The sequence below is a fragment of the Cyrtonyx montezumae genome, unplaced genomic scaffold (assembly GCF_038088225.1).
Source record: "Cyrtonyx montezumae isolate F1298 unplaced genomic scaffold, pur_monq_1.0 scaffold_21, whole genome shotgun sequence".
NCBI lineage: Eukaryota > Metazoa > Chordata > Aves > Galliformes > Odontophoridae > Cyrtonyx > Cyrtonyx montezumae.
This window is the reverse complement of record NW_027071948.1, coordinates 2,228,404-2,251,504: the sequence shown is the minus strand read 5'-3', so window position 1 is coordinate 2,251,504 and position 23,101 is coordinate 2,228,404. Positions and strand designations below refer to the sequence as shown.

At 46.9% G+C, this 23,101-nt stretch overlaps 1 protein-coding gene across 2 annotated transcripts; it reads left to right on the top strand.

Annotated features, from left to right (window-relative positions):
• The first annotated feature begins 37 nt into the window (after positions 1-37).
• PUSL1 (pseudouridine synthase like 1) lies at positions 38-22,417 on the top strand. Of its 2 annotated transcripts, none has more exons than XM_065738015.1 (8): positions 38-228; positions 2,252-2,309; positions 5,643-5,830; positions 10,838-10,987; positions 12,141-12,314; positions 19,234-19,288; positions 21,603-21,765; positions 22,277-22,417. In XM_065738015.1, exons 2-8 carry the CDS (start codon positions 2,259-2,261, stop codon positions 22,303-22,305), a joined length of 810 nt encoding a protein of 269 aa, XP_065594087.1. In that variant the 5' UTR covers positions 38-228; positions 2,252-2,258; the 3' UTR covers positions 22,306-22,417. The 2 variants fall into 2 exon arrangements, with proteins under 2 accessions (XP_065594087.1, XP_065594085.1); XM_065738013.1 differs by lacking the exon at positions 38-228 and adding an exon at positions 1,239-1,459.
• Positions 22,418-23,101: the final 684 nt, after the last annotated feature.

Here is a 23,101-nt window from a genome sequence, read left to right as displayed (position 1 = left end):
GCACGGCACGGCACGGCGCGGCACGGCGCGGCACGGCTGCTCTGCGCCCGCCCCCACCACCGCCCGACGGGCAGGGCCGGGCCGGGCCGGGCAGGGACCGGCTGGAGGAGCGGGGCGGGGAGCGGCTGCTCAGCGGAGGATGCCCTCGGTTGCCATAGGACGGCAGAGTGGCTCCGGTTTTTCCCGCAGAGGATGTCACGTTGTTAAGGATCCGTAAGGAAGCGATTCGTGGTTCCTCGCGGGAGCGGATAGTATTTAAAGCTTGTGTCTGATTGAATTGGGGCAGTTCCGGAGCTTCTCTTTTTGGGGCTGGGGATGTTGAGGCTCTGAGATCTCACTGCATCTTCCAGTTGCTCGATGGGAGCTTATAAACGGGGAGCAGACCACGCTGTGCACGGTGTGATGGAGACAGGACAAGGGGGAATGGCTGTCAACTAAAAGAGGAGAGGCACCCAGATGGGGCCCTGTGCAGCATGGTGTGGTGGGGGGCACCCAGCCCACGGCAGGGATTGGGAGTGGGTGGGCTGTAAGGTCCCTTCCGACCCCAACCATGCTGTGATTCTGTGATCTCCATCCTGGCCATCCCTTTGGGTCACTGTGCTAATTCAGCTGGAAGCTCAGCCCATCCTTGGGGTTGCCACGGGGTCGTGGCCACCGTTGAGAAAAAAAATCGACTTGTAGAGGAGGCACGCAGCAATTCCCTGCCATTAGTGTCAAAAGGATTGGCATCAATCCTGTTACTGCTTAATCTAGTTTTTAATTTTCCGTACACAGTGGATTTGCTGCTGCTGTCAGCCATGCAGTCAATCTGCAGAAACTCCACCAAAGCCGATGTAATCACTCAAGGAAGGATGACATCTGGGCCCACGGGTCCATGGGAACAGATCACATTTTGCTGCCGGACACAGCAGTGTGATGTGGCACGGATAAATGAGACTAATTACAACGAGCTTAGTTTGGATCGTCCACCCATCCCACGCCTGCACGGACCGATTCTGTGTGACTCTGAATTTAAGCCTGAAAAGTGCCCTGAGTGTAAATCTCCACGTGGAGGAAAATGCACTCTTGTCTCACAAGCACCTGAATTAAAAACACAGCTCATAACAGCACCGGGGCCAGGGGGACTGAGCCCATCACGGCGTGTCACATCAAAGCAGCATCGGGCACAACCAGGACGAACCGAGAGGGAGAAAGATGCTCAGAGCCATTCCCACACTGACTGCGGATAAGACCCCTCCTCCAGGCCGTGCTCCAGCCCTCGGATCCGCAGGGCTGTGATGGCCGTGCGGTGGGCGGTACTGGGCGGTACTGGGCGGTACTGGGCGGTACTGGGAGGGAAGGCAGCCCGGCTCCTCCTCCGTGCCGGGCCCGGCCTGAGCGTGTCCTATAGTGCAGCAAAGATGGTTTCTCCCAAAACCCGATATTTAGTGTTCTTTCAGTACTGTGGCACTAAATATAGGTAGGTGCGTCAGAATTGGGCCCTGCGCTGTTAGGATCGGGGATGGGGGGCACTGCAGGGAGGAGGCAGAGCGGGCAGGACGTGGGCTGTGCTTCTGCTGTTGGGTGGGACGGGAAGCGTGGAAATGGGCAAAGGGAGGGCAGGAAAGCACAGAGGGGGGGGGAGGAGCGGTGGTATTGCTGCTCTGGGTTCTGAGTGGCTCGGATGCTATCGCTGCCCTGGAGGAAGAGGCGAAGTGCTGCGTGGTACCGCTTTCCCCACGCCGTAAAGATCCCACATAGGTGGCTGTGCTTGTTTATGTAAAAAAAGAGACTGTGGGAGAGCTTGTGCAGCCACGGTATGCCTATCTACACGCGGAATAATACCACTGCATGCCAGAACCCACGCTTGCTTTGTAGGGTACGGTTTGTTTCCTTGGCGCCGGCCTCGATCATCCCATGTGGTTGTGAGTGGGCCGGGTTTGGCCTCAGGACATCTCTGGGCACTACTGTGCTGGTTGTGAATGGCTGTGACTCCTGGAAGTTTGGGTCTTTGCAGCTATCGCATCCGTGGCACCTGCAGGAAAGCTGCCTGCAAGAAAGGCTCCTGCTTTTACCTACAAACTCCCATCCGTGGCAGTTTGCCTCATCTTCCCACCCCACCAGCCCCCATCTGAAGGCCTGGTGCACAGAGTAGCACTGGAGAGATGATTTTTGTTTCTTGCATGCAACCACTGTGTCTGTGTCAAGATACTGGGTAGAAAACACAGTCTGGATACGTATCAATAACTGTTGGATCTGTTTTCCTCTGCAGTGGGGTCATGCAAACCTCAGCTGACCAGTCAGGGGTTGGAGTGCAGAATTATTTGGAGGTACGTCCTTGCTAATCACGGTGACGTTGAAACGAAACTTCTGTGCTCACGTTGTCAGCTATGGATATTCTTATACGGGTTGTTGTGAACACGACTGTTGAGCAGTAATACAAGTGTCTCACTGAGTGTCTGAGTGCAGGCAGGTGGAAGAAATGGGCTGAGATATCCCACCCAAAAGCTCTGACCGTGGCCAAGACATTTCCAGCCATGGCTGTGTTTAACTGAGTGAGGGTGATGATTCTTGCTTTGTCCGCAGCCTGCAGATGGAAAGTGTGATGAATTATGGTTTGAAGAGGAGTTTTCAGGATGTGTTTGCATGGCTTCTTGCCTGAGACCGTTGTGGAGAAAGTGTATAAATATTGTGCAAATCTTGAAAGAAGAGCCCCAGAGGACTTTCTATCTCATTTATCTAATCCTCTGAACCATCCAGTGTCCCAGCCCCAGGCGCCGGACTTTGGGTGAGCCCAGCAGTTGTTTTGCATTATCTGAGGAACTTCGTTATAACAAGGGAAGGGGTAGGATGGGTGATTAAAGGGAAAAAATAAATAAAAGGGAAAAAGATAAACTTATTTGGTGTTGTCTTTTCACAGTATCAGCATTTCGCTGGCCAGTTCTGGGATATGTGCTTTGCTTTCATGTGGTGGTATTGATGCTGGGCACTGCTGAGCAGGGCTGCATCTATTAGAACCACATGGGATGTCTTAAAGCAAATTTAATAGAAAACTTCTGAGGCCTGTAGGAATTTCTCTTCCTTCCTCTGTTTCTGTGCAGCCTTGAACTTCATAACGCTCATCTAGCATGTGTCAAGTCAGGGTCCCAGTGTTTGTAACCCTCCAAGGAGAATGCCTGCACGCTGTGTGGCCTAAAGAAGGGAGCAGAGACCTGTGAACTTTGAGGACATGAGAGAACACAGCTCCTCCATTCCTTTACCCCCTCTACTGCTTTTTAGCTGGCACCCATGGGTAAATTGATTGGCTTCTGTCTCAGTTTTCCCCATTGGAATCCATAGATGATAACCAGCAGTGTAAGGGTCAGGATTAAGAGCAGTAAAACCTTGGGAGTTCCTGGGATGAAAGGCCTGCTAGTTGTAGGAGCTTTTCTTCCTCCTTCTGAAAGAGCAGGTTGCCATTCAAGCAATTACTAAATGTAAATAATGCATCTTTTTTTGCAGATCAGCATGGGTTGTATTAATGGATTAGAGTACATAGGAACCAGTGGAGGAAGGTGACAGATGTCTATAGGCTCAAAGGCCATCTGGATGGTGCAGATATGAGACATATGCACAGGTGAAGGGGTCATTAGAGAATTGACCGTGAAGAAGTTCAGCAGTTCAGAAATTCTCTCTGCAAGGAGATTAATTAGGGGAGGCTTTAAATGGAATATGTAATTTAAATATTTAAATGGGGGCAGCAGTTGGTAGTGGACTCTATTATCAACTTCCAGCCTGCTGGGCTGGGGGGGGGAGAGCCCCCAAATGAAGCTTTCAGCATTCACAGACTGAGATTTATTGTCGATGGTGATTACATTTCTCCTTGCATGCCCAGCACAAATATTTCTCCAGAGAGCTGTGCCTGGGAGGTAAGCGTGCTGGAGAAAGGCAGCTGTGAAAATACACTTTTGGTGGACCTGTCATTTGCTGTTTTACTTCTGTGGATTCAGTGACTTGAGCAGGGAAACAATCAGGTTTGCCTTGAGCCTTCGACCTTCTCTTCCTCTTCTGTCTGCTCTCCAGAATGGCTTAACCCTTTTGGCACACGAGAGACCCAAACTTTTCAGTGTTCCTATTCTCCAGCTTTTTTTTTTTCCTCTGTAAACACAGCTTCTGCTTAAAGACAAAGTGTGGAGGCATGAGACGTGGTCTGCTGCATGAAACGTAATTTCTGTCTGCTTCTCTCTGGTTAAGGGTGATAAATAAAGATTTTTATTGTTAATTGTAACCATATGTGAACTCCAAATAGAAAGATTAGGAAGGGAAAAATTCTGGGGTCATTTCTGTTCTGTTTCCCAAGCCTTCCCCTGCAGTTCAGTTACATTTTTATTTGTCTCCCTCTGCTTCATAATGATATGTTTCTGGGAGCCCAAATCATGTCTGCTCAAGTTGTAGGAATCTGGAAGGCATTTGTGAGTCAGCAATTTGAGCTTTATTGACTCTTGGTACCAAACTGAAATGTAATAAAGACCACTGCTGGGTTCACTACTCAGGAGGGAAGATGAGAGAGAGAAGGAAATTTCCAGTCGTTCATCTGGTTTCCTGCTTTTATGTTTCATTCATGCACCATAATAAATTAAATTGGATTTTTTCTTATCTAAGGGCATGTTCTCACAAAGATGAAAACTGTATTTTGCAGGTGCACTAACCTACTTTTAAACCTTACTGCATGGAAGACCTGCTGTGGTTTCAGCATTGCTGTAGTACGTTACTGGAATCCCAAGCAGAGTTTGGCTCTGCTCCTCACCAAAGTCCACCCTCACTTTGCTAAACATGGACTGACCTGAGACCCTTAAATATACAGCACCTAATTGTCTGTGTTAGCATCATTCTCCCTCCCTGCTGGTTATTTATACCTGCTGGGATGGCTCAGCATCAGCTCCTCCACTGCTGTGTGTTATTAGAGCTATGCCTTGATTCTCTGATCTATTTGTATTTCTCAGTGGGACCAATAAATGCATTTCATCAGTGCTGTGCTACTTCTCATCTGCTCCCTTGACTCCTCCTCTGCTCTGAACATCTGATGGAAGCACGTTGCCCTCTGTAGCCCTGCTCCTGTTGCGGATGGGAAAGAAATGGTGCCAGCAGTAATAAGCTGCTGTATTTTACACTATTTTGGCCTGCAGTGGATCAGAAGGCTGCAGCCATCAGGCCTCTCAGCTGTAACGTCACTCTGACATCACTGTGTGCTGTTTCTGTCTCGTTAAAGCCTCTAAGAGCATGCACTGTGCTGCTGATGCAGGTTGAGTGCAGTTCTTAGCAGTCAGGTGCAGGAGTTGTGTCTGGATTTAAATGAGTGATTCTCTGTTCTCTTTACTTCTGCCCAATTACATAAAAGCAAAGGATGGGGAGGTAAATATTTTTCTCTTTGTTAGACATGTAAGGAAGCTGATGTGGCATATTGGATGTTCTCTCTAACATGATTCTGGGACACAAGGTGAGAAGCCAAGTAGTACTAACAGAAGTCCATCTCCATCCCTTTCTGCAGCTCACACTAAAACTCCCTATTACTTCTCTGGGAGCAGTAAGGAGGCGTGATGTGGTTAGCAGGGAGGAGGGAGGGTGTTGCTTCCTACGTAGCTCTGAGACTCCTGCTCACGGTTCTGTCTCATGTTGGATTGCAGAAGGCAGCACAGAACCTAAAACCTGCTGTCCCCATCAAGTTCCACATCTCCAGCCGCACAGACAGCGGTGTCCACGCGCTCTGCAACTCTGCTCACCTGGACATCCAGAGGGCTCCAGGGAAGCCAGCTTTTCAAGAGAGGGAGCTCGTTGGTTGTCTGAATCACCACTTGAAGCCTGAGCCAATCCGGTGAGTTGGTGGCGAGTCAAAATCCTTGATTTTGTTCTCCTTCGGAAGGGGGGAAAATGTAGCAATGATCTCCCATCTTCACCCACAAGAAGGATTTTTGCCCTGTTTCGTGTGCAAGCAAACCACTCATGTTTTTCTCTTGCTCCTTCCAGACTCCTTCCACTGTTGCTGTTAGCAGATTATCTATGCTGGTACCAACAAGACACAAAATCTTGTGACATTTGGGTGACTGTGGTAGTGGTGAACCCGCTTGGACGACACTAATTTCACACGAGCCACATATGTTAACTTTCAGTTACGTTTTACTCCCCCAGTTTTCTTTGCTTGTTGAACTAGCACTTCACAACAGCTTGGCTGCAGCATTCCATCTGATGTGTCTTTGTGCAAAAGGATGCAGAGTCCACTGTCACCTTCCCAGCTAGACCAAGCTCCAGTCTAACACTGCTGTAACAAAATTGGATTGATTTTGCTCCATGTGATAGATAAACTGTCCTTTTTATCCTATCCAGTTGTAAATGAGAGGGAGCTGCTCTCACAACTCTCCTTGTGTTACTTTGTATGATGTAGAAGCAGTTGGAGGTGCAGACTGCCCGTGTCTGTGCAGCATTAGTTGCAGTAAGACGTGGCTCTCTGGGTGGTACCCTAACGAGCAGTGTGCCAGAGCACGTCAGGATGTTGTGCAAGAAGGCTGCTGATTTGTAGGAACAGTTTGGGTCATCAGCAGAAGTTCAATGCAAGATGCCAGCTGGTAATGACTCAGAGGACCCAGTTGCTCTGCTTCATGTTACTGCAGCCTGGTGGCATGAGCATAAAGGAAGATTATGGAGGCAAATTCCCCATGCCAGAGCAAGAACCCAGGACAAAAAAGCAAATCCCTCCCCACCCAATGAAGGGATTTTTGTAAGAATAGCAGCCTGACTATGAAGCATCCTCCCCCTTCCCTCTTCACCCAGTCTGCTTTATTTTCTAATCTCCTCTTTGTGAAACAGGGCCTGACCCAAATGCTGATGCAGGAAGGCCTGGGATTTGAGGGCTGACATCATGCTTGCATCTGCCCTTCAATTTGCAAGGGAGAACTCCAGTTCTCCATGGCCTGGGGAACACTGAACCCAGCTCTAGATGGGCAGGCACCCAAATAGTTTGGTGGCTGAGGAGGGAGATCTGTATGGTGACATTTCTTTTCTCTCAGGAGGTCCTTTCTGCAGGTCCCAGATGCTATTAAAGTGAAGAGGGACTGTGAGTCCCTCTGTGACCTCTTGCAACAGCAGTGGGATCTCACAGGTGGGAAAGCCAGCACCTGTCAGGTACATATCAGGAGGTGGTTTCTTCTGATAGAATCCAAAACAGTTCTCATTACACACTTTGAGTTTACCCGGATGAAGTCAGCTCTTCTTCTCCCTCCTCGCTTGGTCTGAACCTTTTACAAATGGCTCAGCTGCTTTCCATTAAGGAGCTTGGTGACAGGCATGAGTCTAAATGGATCAGCAGCCAACCCCTCCCTCTGTAAATATTACTTTGCCAAGAATTCTCTCCTAATGCTGGATAGAAAACCCAGCACTTTCATGTGGTTGCAAGCAGGGGGTGATGGAGAGAGATATCTTTGTGAGAACTTGTTGCTGAAAGAGCTTGAAAGGGAGACCAGACTCCAAACTGGCTGGGTATATCCTTAGCAACAACGATCCTCTTTGTAGCTTTGCTGCATGATGGGTCTCTTCTAGGAACTGATCTGTCCTTTACATTTGCAAAGCATTTCTGACAGGATCTTGTCCGCAAAGATCAGAGTGTATTCTGCAGATGGGTAACTTGAGGAGGGCACTGCTGTCATATAAGTAGGGACAGAGTAGAGTCATGCCTTCTATTTGTGGTTTCAGTTTGGTAAGTACACCATAAAAGCTGTCTGGGTGGCAGCAAGTCAGAGCTCGGGTTCATCCCACCTCCTGCAAACTGGCTTTCACCTTCTGTTGTCAGTGGAGAGAGAAAGATGTACTTCTGGAGGACACTTTTGTATTTAATACATTGGTGTTTCTAATTAGATGTCTTTGGGCTTATTTTCCTTCAAACTCTTCTCAAGGTTACTCTCTTGAAAAGCTGAAAAAATGCTCTGAGACTTTATTTACCAGCAGTCTTGTTAAAATTGGGATGTTAATCAGGCTTGAAATGCAGTATGTTTGAAGAACTTGTGGAGTAAGTGCTGGAAAGAGACTCCCAGATAGAAAGAGTTCAAGGTAGCAATTGCATCTACCTGGAGAGGCAAGAAATGTCTGCAGTGAAGAATCATGTGAGTATAAATGGGCTTTTCTGAAAGAATCACTTTATCAGAGGTTACAAAAGGATGGTTATTTAATAAAAATCACTTAAGCGTTAACAAGAGAAGCTCAGGGGAGATGAAATGCTTGTGGAGACATTTAGACAGAGGAAAATAAATGGAAGACTTAATTATATTACTGTGTTTAGAAGATGCTGGAGGTCCTAGGTTCAAACTCCATTGCAGGCCTGGAGGATGTAGTTTCCATTTCTGATGGGAATTTATAGCAGTGAAGCAGTCTTCTGGGCTTGTTACTGCAAATCTTAGCAGAGGCCTGTGGCTCAGCTTTGATTTCTTCTTCTGTGGTCTGGACATTTGCAGCGGTGTGACCCAGAGGTGCTTAGGGTGAAAAAACCACCTACAGCAGCAACCCTTTAAAAATAAATAAATAGCTTTATCTATTACTTGAACCCAAACAGTATCAAATTTTTTTGCTGCTTTGGATCCCTTCTCCTCTGTATGTTATACCAGTGGGGCACATGACAGAAGGAAAACTTCTTTCTAATGAGAGGCATCCTCTAAAGCAGTGTCTGCAGGGAGATGATAACTGTGAGATGATGCTTCATTGCTGCATGTTCCCAGCAGGATGATGGCAAGCCACAGCTCTGGACTAAGGGAGAATAAAATCCAGCAAAATCCACTACCTTCGAATCAGCTGTAGTGCTCTGGGGATGTGCAGAAATACAGGGAAGCTCTGCTTTTTCCTTTGCCGGAGAGAAGTTTGCTTCCCCTCTGCCAGCCTTTGCAGCCTCCTCCTGTCTGTTTGATGGTGATGGTGACTCTGGCTTAGGGACACAAGGCATTTCTTCCCAGTTGCTTATAGAAGTCAGTAGGGGCATTCAGCAGCCTAGCAAGCTGCTTCTTGAGTTAACTGACCAGTGCCAGTAGAAGATGAGTGGGCATAGCCATTCCCCAAAGCCATCATCTGCACATGTGAAATGTGGGGGACTCTGTTCTGCTGGATCCAGACAGAAGCAGTCTAGGTGGGATGCTCCTTTATTTTCATTGCTGTGGCAAAGTCTTGGAGATGGTGGGGGGAGGTGGTAGGGAAGTGACCTACTTTCAACTATTTCCATCTGCTACAATGAGCTGCATAGCTGCCTTTAAGAGTGAGCAAAGAGTGCTGCTTTGGGTATGCAGGTATCTGTCATTCATAAGTGCATGTTCTTATCTGAGGCCATGGCTTTGCAAGGCAGGAGATCTTGGGCTTATTCTTGTAAAAAGAAATGGTTTTTAGTGCTAAGTTCTGTCTATCTACACACACAGAGTGATGTCAGCCCTTCTTGTGGACGCAGCAAGGCTAAGGTGAAATGGATAGGAAACCTCAGGATGTCTGATTGTATTCCAGTGTGTGCAGGTAGACATGGGATCAAGAAAGATTGATGTGTGAGGAAAAATAAGAAGGTCCAGGTTACGAGCCCTCTCTTACAGGCTCATTGAAGCTGCTGCATTTCATGCCTCTTCTGATCACTTTATCTATTAGAACTGGAGCAATTACCAGTAAAAGCCATGCCACTTACCTGCCTTTGTGACAAGTTTGACAGACAAAACAGGAAGGTGGCTGTTTCCTGTTGCTTAATATACAAGGTGACAAAACCTGAAAAAATCACCGTGAAAACAGTGCACTGAAAGCCTTTTTTGATGGTTGTTGAGGTTGGGACATCTGGTTTTATCATCCACATTGCATCTCTTCCAGCTCGGTTGATGCTGTCCTGCAGACTTGAGGGCTCTGGGTACGGCCAGTATGCCTTTGAAGGCAAGCACAAACACACTCTGTCCTTTGAGTCAGCGTTGCATTAGGGCAGTTGTGAGCCAAGTGAATAGTCTGGAAGAACTTGGGAATGATGCTGCAATAACTAGTTTCTTGTTGGCAAGCCTAGAGCAGGGATGGAGTAAGTATTTGTGTGCCTGTCAGACTCTGTAGAAAGTCCCTTTAGGGCTGTGCATTAAGACAGTTAGATCTCTGAAAAAATGTTACCTTGGCCATGAGCATGTCTGGGTAAGAGCCATAGGCAAGGAGATGTTTTCTTACAGGGCTCAAAAGGAGACAGCCCTCTCCTTTTGGTTTTCCTACTAAAGAGCGTAGTGAATGAAAAGTCCAAAGGGAATTATTTCTCCAGCTGCTTTGGTAAAGGGAGGAATAATTGCTGTTTTCTCCATTCTCCTAGCATAGTAGGGATACCACAAAAGAACTGGTAAGAGTTTTTGTGAAAAACACACTTGACATTTGCAACAGCCACTGAAAAGTGGGTCACGAGCTAGCACAGCATAATATTCTCCATATGTGAGATACATTTCATCCTGAGGATCTCAGGAAACCTCAAACATTGTCTTGCTTGTTTGTTTTTTGCAAAACTTTCCCTCAAGTGATTCATATTTGTACATGCACATGAATATTTCAAAGAACGTGTACGTACACGTGAGGGAACAGCACGGGCTCTTTGTTGGTGCCATCCCTGAGAGCAGGAACCAGAACACAGTGTTTAGCTGAAGCTTCGGAGAAAAGTGACAGCAGCCAAAGTTGATTATTGGCTGGAAGTTTGGTTCAGGATGCTACGAGTTCCTGCTAGGAAGCGTGTGGGTTTAGAATGCAGTGTTAAGAACCCACTGCACGTTTTAATTCCACCTGTATGGAGACCAGCACAGGTTTTTGACTTAGTGTGTGGCATTTCTGTCTCTCACATTCTCTTCTGTCATAACAGCATTTTGAGTGCCTGTCGAGTGACCAACAGTTTCCATGCACGCTTCTCTGCACGGTCAAGAACCTACATTTATCGGCTGCTGATGGGGTGCACTCACCATTCAGAAATCCCAGTGTTCGAGAGGGATCTGTGCTGGGCTCCCACTGGTGGGTGAGTGTCTTCCATAAACCCTGGGCAGCTCTGCAAGGATTTGGTATCTGGGGGAGTAATGTGGTAATTTCCACATGTGAAACCAGATTCCCAGGTCGTATTGGAGATATTGAAATCATTGGAGCTGCACTGAGTTACATCCTGAGTCCTGTGGCTCTGGGCCACATCCATGAACAACTCTGAGCCCTGCACAAAGCAAGGAGCATTTCCTCAGATAACCTTGCCAGTTCATACAGCAAACCCATTCTGACAGCTGGCTGAAGGGACCGTGCTGCGATACGATGCAGACAGGCAGAAATGCATCACATGGCAGATGCCACAGCTTTAGGTGTGACCATACAATGAAGGCTGGCATTTTTTTCTTCTTCTCATCCTGTTTCTCGTGATGGCTGCATGTAAATCTTCACTCATTCCCTGTCTGGATGCTTGTATGTTTGAATAATAAGTGAGAGCCAATGACTCTGAGCAACCCAACAGTAACTAACTAGTGCACTTAGCTCAGCGTTCATGTGTATTCTTGGAGCAGCCATTGGCTCTTAACAAATCAGTGCTTATGTAAAGAAAGGATGAAAAACAAATCCAGTGCCATTTAAAAACTCTCAAGACATGATAAACAGTGAGTAAGGAAATAACAAACAAAGCCCAGAAGAAAATCAGTTATTGCCCTTTAGACAAGGTTGTACTGTGATAAATATACATTCAAGAGCAGTGGAGTTTTTCACATTAGAGATAAAACTAAAGTTGGAAAACCATCCTGGTGCTCGATATTTTCTTACCTGATGACAGCTTTTTGAGTTTACAAGGTACTGCAGAGGCTTTTTTCTCTTCTCCTCCACTTTAGCTAACAGTTTGCATAAAGCTATTTGGAATTCAACCATATTAAGCAGCACAGCAGGATAAGGCTTTGCAAAAAAACCCAAAAACCTGTGCCTGCCAACCCCTCTCCTAGCCTGGGGCCTTGAGCACCTTCAGACCTCAGCTCATTTGGCATCTTGGTTTGTGGTTTGGGCTGTTACAGGAAAAACTCTTCCTTCCACAATGCTGCCGAGTTATATCTGCATGCTCAGGTTAAGCCTGTCATCAATTAATTGGAATTTGACTCACGTTAACATACTTGGCCCCACCTAATGCTCCTTTCCTTGTTTGATTTCAGCTACCTCAATGTGCCTGCCATGCAGGATGCTGCACAGTTCCTGCTGGGAACGCACGACTTCAGCACTTTTTGTTCTCTCAACTCTGAAACACCATTTCGATCTCCAGTCAAAACCATCCTCCAGGCAGACATCCAACCCTCTTCTGGTTTCCTGTCCCACCACTACGAGCACAGGTGAGAGCAGAGGTACTCAGCTGAGGAGCTGCCATGGTCATCCAGCACTTGCTTTGTCAGAAAAGCTGTTTTCCAGTGCTATGCTGAGCACTGACCTCCTCCTCCCTGTCAGTGTCTTCACAATCTCAGCAGGGCTGTGACTAGTGATGGTTTGGAGACCAACGACCTCAGGGGAGAAAGATGAGCAAGGCAGAGGGCATGGAAGCTGGCCCTGTTGTTTATGCAGTAAGGCAGAATGTTATGAACTGATGTATGGAGTCTGGCACAGCAATTCCGATGTGGTGCTGAAGATCAGCCCTGCAAGGGGAGGGGATTTTTATTTTCTTTCCTGCTTCTGTCTGAGCTTTGCCTAAAGGCTGCAAATAGGAGGGGAAAAAAAACTCACCCAGCACCTAGGGCACTGCTGTACATCCTCTCAGTTCACACCAGTAACTCCTGCTGCCTTCCCAGGGGATGCTGATAAAGGAAAATTCAATATTCCTCAGTCAATACATAAACAAAAGATTGTTGTGTGTCAGGTTCTTTCAGGACCAGGTCTTGCAAGTATTGAAATGAAGTGGCTGGGTGTATTGTCTCTCTCTAGCAGAAACTGATGCTTTTTTTTTTTCCCAGAAAGATCACATGTATTTATCATCTGAGCATGGCCCATGCTTTCATGCTGGTTTCTTTCAGGGAAACATGGCCACTGTGTCCCAGCTTGAAAGCAAACACTGCTATTGTCTGTCTCCAAACCACGTTTGCCTTGTTTCCAAATAATAGAAAACTCTTTTTATTGTAGTTTCCCCCAATGGATTCTCCATTAGGTTTGAATATTTACTGAGCTGTCTGGAACAGTAAGGCCCCTGCTTCAAGCTTCAGCTGAGCCTCGCTGCAGTTTGCAAATAGCTTGCTCTTTCTTTCCCCCCTTGTCCTAGGATGGTGTGTTTTGCCAGCAGTAGCACAGGACAAAAGCCAAAGGAGAGCTTGCAAAAACAGAGAGAGATCTGTAAGCTCTGAGTAGCCTTGGTCTTTCAGTTCCTCTCAGTCTCCCCATTCAGGGTCAGGAGGAAAAAGGCATTTTGTGTGATCCATGGTTTCTCTCTCAGTGTTGATGCTGTGAATGCACAGCTGCATTACAAAAAGCCACCTCATTGGGTATGGCATATTCACTGAAGCTCTCTGCTGTACAAGGACATGGGCAGTGAGTGCCAGATGGGACGCTTCCTTCCTGCTTATTTGCAGCTGAAACACTGCCTGCATTGGAAAAGGAAGGATGGAGAGGAAGATGGGTGCTCCTACCTGGCTGCATTCCTGCTGTTTGCTGTTGGGCTGCCATTGCTGGCTGGAGAGCTCAACCACCACACGAGTGAGCGAAGTGCTTCACCACTGAGCTAACCTGAAAATAAGAAAAGAAGAAAAGAAGATCACCTGGGAGTGCATGCAGGTCGTGTTACCTTCAAAATCCAGACCTGCTGTTGTTGTTTGTCCTGTCTCTGAGATTTGATAGAGATCAGCTCTTTTACATTGTTAATGTTAAAAAATAAAAATAAAAAAAGGAATTATCCATTCCTTGCATAACTTGCAGCATAAACCCATCCCACACAAGGCCAAAAACAGCTCACAGGAGAGAGCGAACTGAAAAATGGGATGAAAGGCATCAAGCTTGTGGCTGATAGCATTTTTCTTGCTTGGTGACGCATGCAGCCAAACTTGTGTTTTGTAACAAGTCGTTTTTATAACATGCTGGTATGGATTGATTTACAGAATGTCTAGGTGGCTTTGAGAAGCCTTGTTTCGATGCATTTAAATGGCACCTAACTCCCTGACAGTGCTTCCTTAGTCCTTAAAGCCTTAACCAAAATGGTGAGTTTTTCTGATCTAGAGAAAAAGAAGTTCTGGGGTTAGTGTGTTTGTGGCAGGCTGAGTGGGTGTTTCTGTTTGGCTGATCTGGCTTTATTACAGTGTCCTAGTTCTAATCTGCAAAACACACCCTAGGGGGACAGATGCAGCCACGGAGCTTGGTGTTTGCTTTTGCCCACTCTGCAAGTAAGACAGCAAGAGCCTCAAGTGCCTGTGTGTTCTTCCCTGCAGTGGCAGAATGCACTGTCCCTGCAATGAAAGGGCTGTGAGAGCATTAAAAGCTTATAAATAGACTTATTATTATTATTTTTAAGTCTAAAGAGCTTTATTTTTTGCTTCAGAGGGAGGAATCTGTAGAATGATAAACCAAGGTTTCTTAGTCAAATAATGCAGCTTTTCATTCACATTCTTCCTTTCCTTTCTGAACTTAAAGCAATCTTCTGAATTGACTGCTTGTCTTTTTAAATGATTCCTTCCATCAAACTCGGTTGCTCAGCAACACTGGAAGTGGAGTTAGTGTCCCATCCATCCAAAATGCTTTTAAATGCTGAGGATGTGCTTAGAGCCTCAGCCCTGTTCCTGGGGAGGGATTGCTCTGTCACCTGTTTTCTAGCTGAATATGTATTATTCATTGCAAGGTGCTGCCTGCTGTTGCCAAGTGGAAAAGTCAAGCAGAATTCTTGCTGGTAAGCAAAATTACTTGTGAGATTGACAAGAAAGTTTCCCACTTAAAGAAAAATATTTTGCTCTCTTTTGATGTACAAGATATTTTTTCTTTGTATCTCAAGCTATGTTTTGTAGCTTAGTGTGTCTTCTGTAGACGCCCAAGGCAGGAGGAGCCTGCCTAGAGATGATGTGTGCAATTTGGAGAGGGGGATTTTCCCCTGTTGGGAAAAGCTGTCTCTTACTGTTGCTGCAGTTGAGCAAACTCGTGGCCACAGTGTGGAGGGTATTTGTGCACGTGCCCAGTGCTGCACATGCCTGTATGCCACGTCGTCCTTGCTTCAGGGAGAGCAAACCATATGTAAGTGATGGAAAGACTGTCATTTCTTGACATAAAGAGGAATCTGGGGGTAGGAGCTGCCTTTGCATTTACCAACATACACAACAGGGAGGGCTAAAAGCAGTAACTTATCTGTGAATCCTGTGAGAAAACAGCTTGCAGCTGCTCCCTGGGGTGATAATTTCACAATCTCTCTTCCTGCTCACCCTGCCCTGATGCCCCACGCAGGCTGACAATCACATTGTCCCTGCTTCATCTTTTTCCACCATTTACAAGAGCTGTCTTCCAGGCCATGGGCAGCTCCCTCCTGGATGCTCAGGTGTTTCCAGCAAACCCAGCCTGTCCTGAACCCCTCTGACAAATGTTGCAGCTGTGCTTTTCCCACAGCTGACTAGCATCTTCAGAGCCCCACACAACTGAGCTCCTGGCAAGGGAAAGGAGGGGATCTGTGTGCAGAGACTTTTAGTACTGTTTGAGAGCATGGAAGCTTGGTTATTTAACTTCTAAAGTGAATATCTGCTTTTTATTTGTGCTCTGTTGGTGTATCTGATATACAGTGTCTATATGCTCTTATTTATCTATCTATTGTGCATACTGGAATATTTTTTTTTATTTGAAGGAAGGCAGTGTGCATGCAGTTTCTTCCATGCAGGACTACTCTGGAGAATGGAGTTGCATGGGGTTTAGATCTAGAGCTGGTAGCAGGCCATCAGCAAAACCACAGTTATAAAGAAAACTGCCCACAGAGATGGAGCAGAGGATGCAAATGTAAGTCAAGTGTTAGCACACAGGAGAGTCCTTGTAAGGAACACTGGTTTTCCACCTTAATACTTGCTGGACTATGGTATCCATATCAACAGATGTGGAGAGAGGAAAAAAGATATATTTTCATCTGGTGATATCTATCCATCCATCCATCCATCCCTAAATATTCCTCTGCCTCTTCCTGCTCTGCTTACCCTCAGCCTGCAGCTGCTCCAGAACTGTAGCTGAGAGCAGTGGAGTGGTTTACATTCTGAATTCTTTGCAGGGCAGCTGGCTTCCTCAAAAGTGTATTTTGCCTGTCTGGATTTGAGCTCCTGAACCTGCTGTGGGCAATAGAGAAGGAAGAGGCAGTGTGGGGAGAGCAGTGGAAAAGGAGACCAGTCTGTTGTGAAATGTGGATCAGAGGCAATCAGTGCAGCCTTGCTGCAGGCATCCCTGATGTGGAATGATGGATGCTGCTGCAGTTGGTCAGGAGAGGCTTGTTTTGTCTGTGCTGTTTCCCCCTGCCACGAGATACCCGCTGCTCCTGCTCAATCCTGATGGCTTTGAATTCTCCTTGTTGCCTCTATCTGAGCAGTGCACAAAATTCAGTCCTTTCTCAATATGAAATGTAACACCTCTGAGGCACTCCCCACAAGCCCTGCTCCTGTGCTTGCACCCCATCATGGCACTGAATTACAGTTCCTGTGAACTTTTCCTTTGCAGCCCTCCATGTTTCTGCAGCTAGAAGAGCTGCAGGGTGGAGAGGTGCTCGTACAGGGCTGTGTGCTTCCTGTGCCTCAGTGCTCCCCTCTCCTTAAAGGATGCTGTTATGAATGTACTGGGGTTTTGGCCTGAAAAAATGCCATGGGAAAAGGCTGAAGCTATTATGGTGGGATAATCTTTGTCAGGCTGTGCACATGGTGGAATCAGAGCTTTTACAAGTGTTGTTTGTGACTTGACAAGTGAAAAAGCTTTTATCAGAGCTAGAAATGTTCAGTCACGTCCAGAGTGATATATGGAATGGCAGAAATGCTGTTGAGAGCAAATCATTTAGTTCAGGCTGACATGAGGTAAGCTCTTCTCTTGGGTGAGATGCAATGCTGACATTGCAGAGCTCCACTTTGGCAGCAGGTTTTTATACATTTGCTGCTCTGTTGTCCACATCAGGATTTGATCTGTCCTGGAATTCTATCAGCTGTTTTTCTGGGAGAAAACATCCGGCAGATGAGAGTTTGTTGCAAGAAGAGGAGAAATCGGTTTTCAGGTTGGAAGTTGCCAACTTAACAGTACTTTGAGTGCCCCTTTGCCCCTGACCCAGGACAGATTTACCCAGCACTCATCAGCAGGTCCTCTCCCATCCTTTCTTCACCATACCTTCATCGCTTCCCTTTTGATTCATTCCTCCTGGAGTGCAGCAGAGCACATGGATGCCTGTGGAGCTGCCACCTTGCTTTATGTTTGCTAAGTAAAACCATCCTCTGTCCAGAACAGAGACTGGCATTTGAGCTCTGGGAGCTGCCTGGCTTTGTGGTAGCATTCTCAGCCACCCTAAGCGTTTTTGTTTTGCTTCTTGCTTAGAAGTGTCTGGAGTGTATGGGAACTGCTGAATCACGGCCTGAACCACTGATTGGTGACCTGAGGTGAGCACTGAGTCAGCCATGGGGCCACAGGTGGAGGTGATATACCTGTGTGATTGGAAGGGGTGGAGCCTGGCTCCACCTCTCCCAAACCCCATTTAAGGGCTGACCACCACCAGGGAAGGATCTCTTCTTGGAGATCCCTCCCACGTGGAGTCCCCTGTGAGCCTTGACATCCTGAAGGTGAGCCATCTTTTGTATTATTTGCATCCCATCTATATAGAACTACTCAAAATATACTATCATCTATACTATTTTGTTGTGAAGTACCATCCTTTGGAGTTATTTACCCCACACTGGAGTAAAGCCATTCTTAAGCACTGAAACCTCTGCTGTTAAAAAAATAACACCACAATTAAGGGCTGTTTTGTCTTGTAAGGATTCTTGCAGTTTGTACCTCCTTCTTGGAGTTACCTCCTCCTGTTAGGTCAGACAGATCTGCAGGTATTTCAACTCTTTGCTTTCTTTTAGCACAACAGGTATATCTTCTGCCTAAACAGAGGTGGTGTATGGGGCACCCCGATGGTGCCCAGAAAAAGATTGATTCTCTGTTCTTTCTGCAGTTTGCACTTCTAAAAGAGCAGCTTGTTGGCTCTGAGGCAGTCAGTGACTCAAAGTAGCTTACATCTCAGCAAGCATCTGCCCCTCCTGTTGAACCAGCAGCCCTGGTATAGGCTCTAGATGCAGGATGGTGTTTTACAACAGCCCAGGGATCCATCTGGCAAGCTGGGCCTTGAAGTGCTGAAACAGAACTTGTGCTTACTAATGTCTTCTTCATCTGAAGGCTTTAGATTTGTAGCTGAATTGTTGCTTCTTAATCTCCTTTAACTGTCCTGGAGGTGTTCTTATTGATAAGTCTTCTTCTATTTCAAACCCTGTTAGTTTACACTGATTATTTTTTATCACAGGGAGGTGAAGGCTGATGCTTCAGTGCTGCTCAGCAGTGGCACTGAGCCACCAGTTTCTGCTGTAAAATTTCCCTTTAAAATGCTTGAAATTTGGGTGAAGGAAATGTTATTCGTGCCCAGAAAAAAAATGGCAAAGCAACTGAGAGTCTGAATCTGTTGCCATGCTTCTGTCAAAGCATCTCTTCCCATGTAGAGCAGCATTTACCCAAACAGCTGGGCTCACCTACAGAGTCCCTGCCCCAGCTCTGGGTGTTTTCACATCTAGCTGCTGTGCCACCCTGCTTTTGTTGGGCCCTTGTTTTATGCAAGGACTTCTGGGAGTTGGAGCTTTTGGGCATTATGGTGTGGGCTGTGGTGTCCTCTCCTGTCCCTGGCAGGCAGCTCTGCTTCCAGCAGCTGACTCCTGTGCCATCCCAGCTATAAATAAATGATTGCCTCTGGCTTTGTGCAGTGCATGCTTCACGTGGCCCTGTTCACTCAGAACACAACAAATCTGCTTTTCTCATACACTTGCATCATTCCTTTTCTGACAAAGGTTTCTGCGTCCTTTATTTCTCATTAATTTTACTTCATCCTTATAGGTGTATGAATTATTTCACTTTAGCCATAACTTGACCTATGCAGCTGTTCTCAACAAAGGTAACAGCAGCAATGAAGCTAGAATAGTGTTTGAGCTAGGATTGTTGGCTGGCTGTAGTTTTAGTCGGTGAACTTCAGTGACTCTGTAAGTCCTGACATTTGAGATGTGATTTTTTTAACCCTTTTTTTCCCCTTTGTCTCTTTAGGGGACTGGAGTTTTGGGAGCTGAAGTTCAAGAGCAGATCATTTCTTTACCGCCAGGTACTGTTCAGCTCGGTGCACCCTTTGTCTCCTCATGTAGTGCCATCCCTGTTGCAGGTCCTACAGCTTCATGACACACACAGGGATGCTGCCTCTGTGAAGTGAGGCTCTGTGTTCCTTGTTTGATCCAGCAGAACCAGAATTTTGTATGTTTGGGTAATGGCAAGAGACCAACACAATGAGATGGTGTTACAAAGAAAGAAGACAAAGGATGCTCACCCATCTCTGAGGATCTAGGCTGCACAAAGGAGGGATCTCCAACAAGAGAACCTTCCTCAGTGGCAGTCAGCCCTTAAATGAGGTGTAAGAGGAGTGCAGCCTTCTCCTGTGCTCCCAGGGCTCACCAGGTCTTTTCTCCAGGTGCTCAGTCTGTGGTTCAGGCCGTGACTCAGCAGCTGCCGTACAGTTTGTGTCTAAAATGAACGACCAAAGTCACAGAATCATGTGGGAGGATGGAAAGTTTTGTTTTCCCCAGTCTTTTTGTCCTTGCAGTCTGAGTGGTAAAAACCAAGAGACATGTGTTCTTGCTCTGCTGAATGGCACTGGGCCCAGTGAAGGCTGCCTGGAATTTTACTTTCTGGCTTTGGAGCGTGAGGTAATTCTCAGTGTCGCATGAAGGAGAGATGGGAAGACCTGATTCAGCTAGGCAGGATTGTTCCCTCTGTCGTGCTGCCTAGGCTCTGCCTGGGTTTCTTTGAAGTAAGTCCAGTGGGGTTTTTGCCACTGTCCTCTGGGAGACAGTGGCTCTCTCCACAACTTAATGGATCACCTCATTAGGAAACAATTGGCTGTTCTGTCTGCCTACCCCGGGCACAGTCACACTCTGGAGACAGAATAGGCATGAGAAGGCTTGTTTTGGAAGAGAGAGGGGGTGTTTTGTGGGAACAGCGAGCAGTTATTTTTCATTCTGTTTTGACAAACTAGATTTGTTTTTATCCTGTGCCAAGCAGTGCTCTGTAAGCTCTCTGACAGTGGGTGTCTGGATATGAGCAGGGGAAGGACGATAACATGCTTGAGAAGGCTTGATCCATAGCAGGGATCTTCTTCATCATATGCTCTTGTGACAAGGAGAAAATGCTCCTAACCCATTTAACGCATTAGACTGGAAATGCTGCTTAGTTCTTCACAGAACTAAGTGTGCAGAAAGAGGGAGCTAGCAGCAATGCTGAGCCCTGTGCCCTCTGTGAGTGGGGCTTTCAGCAGCAGCCTGAGCCAGCCAGGCCAGGGCAGCAGGAACAGAGTGTATGTGGTGAACTTGCACTCCTGTGCCTGAGCATCTGCTTCTGCACTCCATCACAGAGAGGTTACTGGGCCAAATGGACCTCTGATTTCATCTCATATGGCTGCTATGTCAAGTTTTACCATCTGGATGTTTTTATTAGAGAATAGGGTTAAATCTGTATGTGTAATCTTCTCCCTGATTGACGTGGAGCAGCGGGGAGACAGCCAGCACGAGGCTGTTTCAGATGCCTCCCATTAGTTTGGATTCTCACCAGCTAACTCCAAGCATGGAGACATCAAAGCTGAAGTCACAGCATGCAATGACCTCTAGTGAGGGACAGATAACATAACATACACAAAGGATCTGTGCTGCTTCTCCAGGCTATGGGCACCACCAGTGCAGAGTGAGCTCCAGGAAGGTAGGTGAAGATAGTGCCTGCCTTTGGATAAATGTATCTTTGCTCTTTAACAGGGATAAACATAATAAGGTTGTGAGTAGACTTTGGTTCATTCTTTTATAAATGTTATTTTAAGCACTGTATTGTGTGATAGTAGGTGATGTGCTAACCCACTTGATTTGGAACTGCTCAGTGTGGAGGGGAGGGAAGCTGTGACACGCGGAGGTGTTCAAAATGCCAATTTGATGACTTAGTTGGCTGCTGGGCTGTTCTCACTTGGTGTGGTGGTGTTTTTTCTCCTTTTGCTTTTGGCCCTCTGAGAGAGAAGCAGGCCCCCACATAGCTCCCACCTGGAAATTGTTGTTTGTGCACTGAAAATGTGAGTCTAGCTCACCCAGCAGCAAGAGAGCTTCCTGCCACAGGCAGCGTGTGGCTGCTGCTGCTTCTGAAATAGAAACCATGGTCTGCTCAGCTCTGTTCACACCTATGTTGAGCACAACCTTGCTCCAAGGCAGTGGAACTGGTCATTGTTACAGGTCCTCATCTTGATTTTCCTAGTGCCTACAGCTGTAGGGAGGGAAGTGGGCTGCTCAGCACAGGAAACACTGCTGATACAAAGTTCAGGACTCCTGACACTTTGTTAACCACTTAAATGTTAACTGGGGTGGTTCCTAAGCTGTGTGCTGTATTTTCAGGTCCGAAGAATGGTCGGAGCTCTAGTTGCAGTTGGCCAGGGAAAGTTGGCACCTCATCATATAGAAGAGTTACTGGAGATGAAGGATGCACGGGCTCTTCCACCGTTTGCAATGGCTCCATCATCTGGACTCTTCCTAAAATCAGTGGAATATGACGAAGCAGGTAAGGGAGTGGCAGGCAGTGACTTTCTGTCTGTGGTAGCCAGGCCTCATACTGAAAGGAACAGAAGCCCCCACAGTCCTTTTTTGTGCCATGTACAGCCGTTGCTATGGAAAATGAGTGCTAGTTTTTTCCCTGGTAGGTTTCTTCCTCTTACATGCAGGGTAGTGAAAGAGAAATCATGTTGACTTTGAGCCTTATTTTGTCCCTGACCATGTATGGTAACCAAATCTCCTGTGATACCTGGTGCCCATGGATGGGAAGCAACAGAGCAGTGCAGCGAGCTGGAATATATTGCTGGGCACTTGGCCTGGCCTTGGAGAGGCAGCTCTGTGGGTTTGGGCCCTCTCCAGTGGTGGTGCATTTCCTAAGAACGCTGGCTGTGGATCTGCCTGTGCCAGTGGGGAGGGATCCCAGGCAGGAAATGAAGAGCACAGACTTTAAGAGCTTTCAGTGCTGTATTTTCCCCTCAATCTGTTTTCTTCCTTTTTTTTTTCTCTTTTTCCCCTCTCAGATTTGGAAACACCAGCCCTGGGAGAATAGCAGCTCCGTGAGCTGTGTCTGAAAGGACTCTTGTAGTGGATGTGGGATGGAGGTCTGCAGAGGTCTACGCAATACATGCTCTTGTCTCAATAAACATCACTGACTGTAGGCACCTTCCCATCGTTTGTTTGCTAAGGGGAACTGAAGAACGATGCTGCTTTCAGATCAGTGCTTTTTTCTTTTCCTGATGGGTTTTCTCATGTCTTTTGCTTCGTTTTAGTTGTGCCTGCTTGCCCAAGCAACAGCACATGCTTTGGGTAATGTGTGTGGGTTGTTGTTGTATTATTATTATTACTATTTTTAATCATGAATGACACCAGAATCACTGTTTGGGTTACAAAACAGTTCTTGGAATGCTGAGTTACGGGAAAGAGGATGAAAGCTGTGACTTCTTCCCTGCAGTGGAAGCCACGTGCAGCTCTGATGTCTGGTACCATCATCATTAATCTCCCTTTTGTCTGTGAGAGAAGAATTAAGTTCATCTCATGGTTTGTCATAGCTGACCTGGCGAGGGGGTGTCCTTTGCTGTGTGGCAATTCAAAGTGATGCTGACCACTGCATTCAGGTAACAGAGGAGGAGTGCAGCACCTCCCTGACCCCACTAAAGGCCTTCAGCAGCAGGGGTTGAGTTCAATGGCTGGTTGTGCTGCAGGACAGGACAGCCCCATCTCTGAGTGTTGCCAAGTGTTGCATGTCCCCTCGCTCTTCCCAGAGACCAACCTTTGACAACATGAGGAGAGGCAGGAAAACTCTGGCTCACATTTGCTTGGGGACCAGTTTCCAAAGGAGACAGAAC

Excerpts from the sequence above, each read along its gene's own strand:
- PUSL1 (XM_065738013.1), top strand. The coding sequence starts at position 1,278 with ATGGCCGTGCGGTGGGCGGTACTGGGCGGTACTGGGCGGTACTGGGCG. Across the intron at positions 10,988-12,140 it reads TGCTGGGCTCCCACTGGTGG|CTACCTCAATGTGCCTGCCA; the intron begins GTGAGTGTCTTC and ends GTTTGATTTCAG. Across the intron at positions 19,289-21,602 it reads GATCATTTCTTTACCGCCAG|GTCCGAAGAATGGTCGGAGC; the intron begins GTACTGTTCAGC and ends CTGTATTTTCAG.